Consider the following 7,368-nt stretch of genomic DNA (forward strand, 5'->3'; position numbering starts at 1 on the left):
GTGCAGAGAAGGCAAAGGGCCCCTTCCTGTAGGGCACAATGTCTGGCATCCCACATGGGAATGGTCTTGCGGAGGGGGGTGTGGATCATTTTTTGTTTCCTGTCACCCATCTGTCCCCATCCACTCAGCATCAACAGCTCAACATTCTCATCATGTCTGTCCTTGCCAGGTGTTCTCAGGTTTTGTTTTCCCCTGGTCCCCCTCACTTAGCAGAAACTTTCCAGTGAGATAACATTTTGTTACAGACCTAACCTATTGCTTTCTGATCACCTGGAGGTGCACCCGTCAGGAAATGCAGGAACCTGTGTGCTTTTGAGTGGGTTTTAAAGCCTTCAGTTAGTTAAAGGAGACAAGAAAGTGCCCTTAGTAGGACTGCTGGTTTTGTCAGGCTCCCTACCTTCCTCCCCTTCTTGGCTCTCTTGACTTACTCCGCAGTAGATGGTGAGAATAGATTCTGCCCAGCTGATACCTGTGACCTCAGTGTCCTAAGTATTGTTCTCAGGTGTGTACACATGAAGTGGATGTCTGCATTTTGGGGATGTAAACTTTGTTATCTGCCCTCTGGGCTTGGGTGATAGAATAGGAAGCATGTTAAATGTCTTGATCTGTTCTGCTGTTTTAACTCAGGTGTGGACCTGTATTTGTTTTCTTGTATATTTAAGTGCCAGATGGGTAAGAGAAAGGGGGAAACTTTAAAAAGCCATTTTTGTGTTTTTTTCTATTTGTTTTTTAGGTGAGAGGAGGGGAGATAGTGAGGCAGACTCACATGCACCCCCACTGCAATCTACCTGGCAAATCCAGCTGGGGCCAATGCTTGAGTACCAAGCTATTTTTAGAGACTGATGCCCTTCAGTGAAGCTATCCTCAGTGCCCAGGGCCATGCTTGAACCAATTGAACCACTGACTGTGGGAGGGGGAGAGAGAAAAGGGGGAAAGGAAGGGAACGAGAAGCAGATGGTTGCTTCCCTTGTGTGCCCTGACTGGGAATTGAACCTAGGACATCTACATGCCAGGCGGATGCTCTACCTTTGAGCTACTGGCCAGGGCTCATTTTTGTGTTTACTTTTTTAGAAGTGCTACCTAGGAGGGTATTGATTTTAAAAGTGTCAGTTTAGGGTGAGAGAGCAGAGAGGCCATTCAGCCTGTTGCCCTTTATCTCCAGGTGCCAGGTGAGCAACTTGAGGTTGTGCATGGAGCACCATTCACGGCTCTGGGATGTACCATGCATGTTGTTTCTGGTCACAAACCATGACCATGACAGGCAGTTCAGGGGCCCCAGACTATGGGGGAGGGGGTAGGAGAGAAGTACACCACATTTATGAAAATGTTGGACCTTTTGCTTTAGGAATATAGGAATGAGGACAGCCCTCTCCTGGTAGCCATGTTCGCCTGGGAATATGGCTTTTTAAGTTTGGGGGGTGGATCTTCTTCCATCAAAGTTCAGGGAAATGGGAGGGCTAGAACATTTTGTTTTGACTTCATTTATGAGCAAAAGCATTATATCTTAAAATGTGAACCCAGGAATATCTGCATCAGAGTTGCCCCAAAGGTTGTCATGAGTGCGTATTTCCAGACTTTCTGGACCAGAATTTAAAGGGTCGGGGATTGGAAATCTGCATTTTATTAGTAAAAAGTGTCTGAGGTGACTCCTGTGTAGACTGAGGTTTGAAAACCACACTTATGGATGAATAAGTGAACAGACAACACCTGACATTACTGGCGATGCTGGTCTATGTAGCAAGGAGTTTATGGAAAATATAGAAAAGGTGAAACAGTCTACCTGACCCTTTGACTTTTTCTGGGATGGTCACTGCCCGAATTGCTATAGTAAGAAAGAGAATTGCTCATCTTGTTAGTTGTCCTTTGCCTGTCTGAACCATTCTGATAATTGGTGGGAGGAAAAGTCTTAACTAGAAGACACTTGGAAGCTTCTGTGCTTCAGTTGTTCTGAAAGAAAAAATGAGAATGTGTGTTAAATTTATAGTTATACAGTTTTTGCAAGATGTGTTAAAATGATTATAGTGGGTTAGAATCACCATTTTCTTGCCAGAATTATATTGTGGGTCACATTTGAATATTGTTTTAAATACAGAAAGTCGCTAATTTTGCAAAAAAACCCCAAAACTTATTTACTTTTTTTTTTAAACAGGAAAAACTAACCCAAGAGTGTGTATTCAGAGAACAGTTTGAAGAAAACTGGTATAACACGTACTCTTCCAATCTCTATAAACACGTGGACACTGGAAGGCGATACTATGTTGCGTTAAACAAAGATGGGACCCCAAGAGAAGGAACGAGGACTAAACGGCATCAGAAATTCACACATTTTTTACCGAGACCAGTGGACCCCGACAAAGTACCTGAACTATATAAGGATATTCTCAGCCAAAGTTGACGAAAGACCACATCTCTTCACTTGAGCCCTTAAAAAAAAGTAACCACTATAAAGGTTCTGTGCAGTGGGTTCTTAATTGATTAGCTGTGTCATCCCATCCGCTCCACTGTTGCCAAACTTTGTCGCATGCATAACATAAGGATGGAGGCTTGGATGGGGACATGCTAGTTTTGTCTTGCACTTACAGGCCTGTTTTCGGCGGGGATCCTGCCTATGCCCACTCGATTTATTGTGCAAAGGTGAGCAGACAAGGGTATGTGTGTGTGTGTGAGTGTGTGTGCGTGTGTGTGTGCATGTGCATCCGTGTGCACGCACGCAGCAGGGAATGGAAGACAGGAGCAAAGTAAGAGGACAATGGCCCGATGCGTGCTGGGAACAGACACACTCTCACATGTCCAATCTGTTGTCTTTTAGCCCATCTCAGCACAGTGAATACACTTCGGCTCATTGAGTTCTTGGTTGGTGGCCTGTGTGAGGGTACACTGCATTTTCAGAGGGCATGGAGGGTGCAGTCTTACTTAAGAGACCTTTTCAGTTAATTCTCGCTGGTGCCGTCCCAGTGAATTGAAAGCAAAGACCTCTTAGTATATAAAAAAAAGTTAAATTTATTTATAGAAATTCCAAAGGCAACATTTTATTTATTTTATATATTTATTTATTATATAGAGTTTATTTTTAATGAAATATGTACAGGCCAGATAGGCATTTTGGAAGCTTTAGGCTCTGTAAGCATTAAATGGGAAAGTCAGCTACGAACCTGTGGTGAATTTCATGCAAGGTTAATATAACTTTGCATGGATATGAGAAGTTCTGATGACCCTTAATAATGTACGGAAGGCGACAATCTCTTTTTGTGCCCATATTATTGTAAACTTATGCACATCATTCATGACACTGAGTATTCACTCTTCAGACTGCTTGTTTCATAGCTTATCCCAGAGGATTAAAGATAAACTGGGTCTCAAACTTTATTCCGTGTCCGTACTATTTACTCTCTCATAAGTGTTCTGATGCCATCCTCGTAATGTCATGGTTGGAAAATACGAGGGTCGGTGGACCTCCAACTTGTCTAAATCTGTTGCAGAATATATCAAAGCCAAGTGGTAGCCATGCTCTTACTTAAATTGGTCTGCACACCAGCAGAGTGAACATCAAACATTGTGTTGATTTAGAATTCTCAAAAATGGTGGGGGGGAAGCTTACATAGCTCAGATTTTTTTTTTCCTAAAAAAAGGAACACCTGAACCAGATTAGTGGGATCATTCTCACAAAGTTTTTATTTGTGCATTTGGTTATCAAATATGAAATTATACAAGTACCGTAGGGGTCATTGTAATATCTTTTATAGAAAATTGCTTTTGGTGTGAACTGTCATAGTATGTGGTAATAGACCGTTCAAGTAAAACTTGCAAATCAAACTCAAATCTTCATCAATTATAACAATAAGGGGGAAGGCATTACACTTGTTGACTGTGTTTTGTTTTTCAAAAGGTCTTCACGAGCACTCAGCTTTTTTAGAGGGGAGGTTACTGTACTGCTCACAAAGATTAAGGGATATTTCCAAATTAATATGAAGCGATAAAATATCCCCTAATTTTTTTGAGAAGTTTATATAGAATATCTTTTACAAGGCTTTTATAAAACATTTTATGCTAAAAAGCATAAGAAAAACTATTTCTTTAGTAGCAATAATTTTGGAACTTGCCCTTGGGCAAGGGGGACTATTCCTTACTATATCTAAGGAGAAAAGAGCCAAATTCTTAAAGCAATATTTAAGAAAAAGGAATTTATAACAAATTCTCATACCACAGAGAAGAGTTTCTAGTCAGTTACATTGAAAAATGGAAAGTGATAGTGAAAAATGTGTTTTGGGATTTGTGTAGTTAATTTTAAAATTTAATATTCCAACATTTGTTTTGCTCTGATGCACATTTCTATGAAAAATAAAAGTATGTCACTGGTGAGTTAAAGTTCTGAAGTAGAAGCCCATGACTTACTGCCATGAGCACATGTGGCCCTTGACAGCAGAGCCCTCCGGCTCATGAGCATTAAGGGAAAATGAAGTCCAACATTTGGAATTAAGAAATATTTTCGGGGGAGGGGACCGAAGCAATGTAAGATAGTTGATTTATGATAAAGGTCAGAATGTTCTCTTCATTTATTTTTTTGTTTTTCTTTTAACTTTCTAAAGAGAAACTGCATTTAACCCCAAGATGTAATAGCCTTATTTATTACTTTAACCCTTTGCTGCTGCTAAAATGTGCACATATTCAGACTTTAGTTTTTCCAAATGACATTGAATATTTTTGACTGAAAAACATTTAAACATCTGACCACAGGGAAGATTCAAGTTTCTAGGAAGTTATAGGTACGGTAATTGGCACTGAAAAAAGAAATTAATTTTGGGAGATAACCAAAAATAATCTTAAAGTAGCATGAGGTGCTAATTAGTCCAAAAGAAAGAAAACAATTTGTGAAAAAGATGAAAGCTCCATGCATTCCTAGAAAAATGCTACTTTAATGTCTACATTTGGAGTTACTTTTTTTTGGTTCTGTTTTTTTTTTTTTTTAAAGAAAAAAGATGTTATATGTTTTTGGCAATGAATACAACAAACTGTAATGGTCTGTAAATAAATAAATATTGACTTATGCAATTTATGTAAATAAGTGTTCTGAGTGGGGAGCTGGCTCAGGCGATTAGTGGGCATTGTCCTGTTGGGACAGACCGAATTATTCCCAGTGCATGGGTTTACATCTGGTTCTTGTCCTAAGAGACCCAGAACCCTTTGGACGGCAGCCCTGAGCTACTGTGGAGTGGGTGGTCCCAGTTTTCACAAACAGATGCTTGGACAGCCCACCACTATGTTACTGGTGCCATCACATGCACCGTGGTTAAAGACTTAAAAGGCAAGACTGAATCACTCTCCTGTTTGTCATGTGTCATGTGACTATCCCAGGCAGTGTAGAAGGATGTGCCAGATTGGGGAACCTGTCCCCACCAGGTCCTGTTGTGAAGATTAATGAATGGATTTGGTGTATGGTGTTTTAATTCTGTCTCATCTCATGAACACTACAACCTTGCTGTGATCTCCTTGATAATCTGTAATTGTATGTAAATACATACAGGATTATGTAATTTGTGTAAATACATAATTACAGACTTTGGAAAACTGGTATTTTTTTTACTTGATGTCCATTTTGGAGCTGCTTCAAGTTATGTGCCTACCAATGGAATTTTAAAAACATGCTCTTCTTGCTCTTACAGCTGTTGCGTGTGTGTTGAAGGGGTAGGGGTAGGGACGGAGGGGGAGGTGCAAACATAAATGGAAGCCTTTTCTTTCTGTAAGCGATAGATGGAGAAACAGGTAACCTTCCGGGACAGACATTGTTGGAGTCGCAGCAAGGACAAAGTGTGCACATCTACGTGGATGGGTGAATGGACAAAGTCACATTGTTTGAGGTCAAATTCTGTTTGCTGAATCATTTGACCTTGATACGCCGTATTGTATTTAGATCCACTGTTTTCTGTCACTTGAATAAAAGAGTAGTGCAGTGGTGGTGGTAGTGGTGGTGTGGGATATGCCAGATGGATTCAGAAAATGTGTTGGCTACAAGTCACCTCTCGAGGGCATGTGTCTGTATGTGTGTCATACATGTTATATAATACCCACGTGTGTCCATAGACATTGAGCATTTTATTTAAAAATTTATTTATATTTTTTGCCACTTCAATCATTTTGAGTTTTCGTAAAACTTCTGAGAGCAAACTGTGGTGTGGTAGCATAATATCTGGGCATTACCATGAAATTTTAGAACATATTCCTTGAGCCTCAAAGTACTCCTACACAATTTAGGACATACATTGCTTAATTTTTTTTTTTTTTTTTCAGAGTCAGAGAGAGAGTCAGAGAGAGGGATAGACAGGAACGGAGAGAGATGAGAAGCATCAATCATCAGTTTTTTGTTGTGACACCTCAGCCGTTCATTGATTGCTTTCTCATATGTGCCTTGACAAGGGGGGGGCTACAGCAGATTGAGTGACCCCTTGCTCAAGCCAGTGACCTTGGGTCCAAGCTGGTGAGCTTTGCTCAAACCAGATGAGCTTGCGCTCAAGCTGGAGAGCTTGGGGGTCTCAAACCTGGGTCCTCCAGGTCCCAGTCCGACGCTCTATTCATTGCACCACCGCCCTGGTCAGGCTACATTGCTTAATTTAATTTTTATTTTTTATTTCCGTCCCCCACTCCTCCACTTTGGCAACCATCAGCTTGTCCTCTATATCTATGAGTCTGTTTCTGTTTTGTTTATTCATTTATTTTGTTGTTGTTTTTTAGATTCCACTATAAATGAAATCATACGGTATTTGTCTTTCTCTGACATTTCACTTAACATAATAATCTCCGGGTCCATCCATGTTGTCACAAATGGCAAGATTTCATTCTTTTTTATAACTTTCAGTCATATTTCATTGCATATATGCACTACATTTTCTTTATCCTCTCATCTATAGATGGGCACTTGGGCTCCTTCTACAGCTTGGTTATTGTAAATAATGCTGCAATGAACATAGAGGTACATATATATTTTTTCAAATCAGCATTTTAGGTTTCTTTGGATAAATACCCAGAAGTGGAATTGCTGGGTCATTAAGTAGTTCTATTTTAAATTTTTTGAGGAATCTCCATACTGTCTTCCAGAGTGTTTGCACCAATCTGCATTCCCACAGTGCATGAGGATTCCCTTTTCTCTACATTCTCACCAGTACTGGTTGTTGATTTATTGATGATAGCCATTCTGACAGGTTTGAGATAATGTCTCAATAGTGGTTTTAATTTGCATTTTCCTGATGATTAGTGATGTTGAGCATATTTTCATAGGTCCATTGGTCAATGTATGTCCTCTTTGGAGAAGTGTCTGCTTACATCCTCTGCCCATTTTTTCAATTGGATTGTTTAATTTTTTTGGTGTTGTCATAT

General features: G+C 40.0%; 1 protein-coding gene across 2 annotated transcripts in view; it reads left to right on the forward strand.

Moving 5' to 3' along the window:
• Positions 1–5,645, forward strand: part of FGF9 (fibroblast growth factor 9) — a 47,138-nt gene extending 41,493 nt beyond the window's left edge. For both annotated transcript variants that reach the window (XM_066259028.1, XM_066259030.1), the window contains one exon: positions 2,150–5,645. In XM_066259028.1, the coding sequence (XP_066115125.1) occupies positions 2,150–2,395 (246 nt within the window). In that variant the 3' untranslated portion in view covers positions 2,396–5,645. The remainder of the gene's footprint in view (positions 1–2,149) is intronic.
• The last annotated feature ends 1,723 nt before the right edge of the window (positions 5,646–7,368 follow it).

Source organism: Saccopteryx bilineata, chromosome 2 (genome assembly GCF_036850765.1).
Source record: "Saccopteryx bilineata isolate mSacBil1 chromosome 2, mSacBil1_pri_phased_curated, whole genome shotgun sequence".
NCBI lineage: Eukaryota > Metazoa > Chordata > Mammalia > Chiroptera > Emballonuridae > Saccopteryx > Saccopteryx bilineata.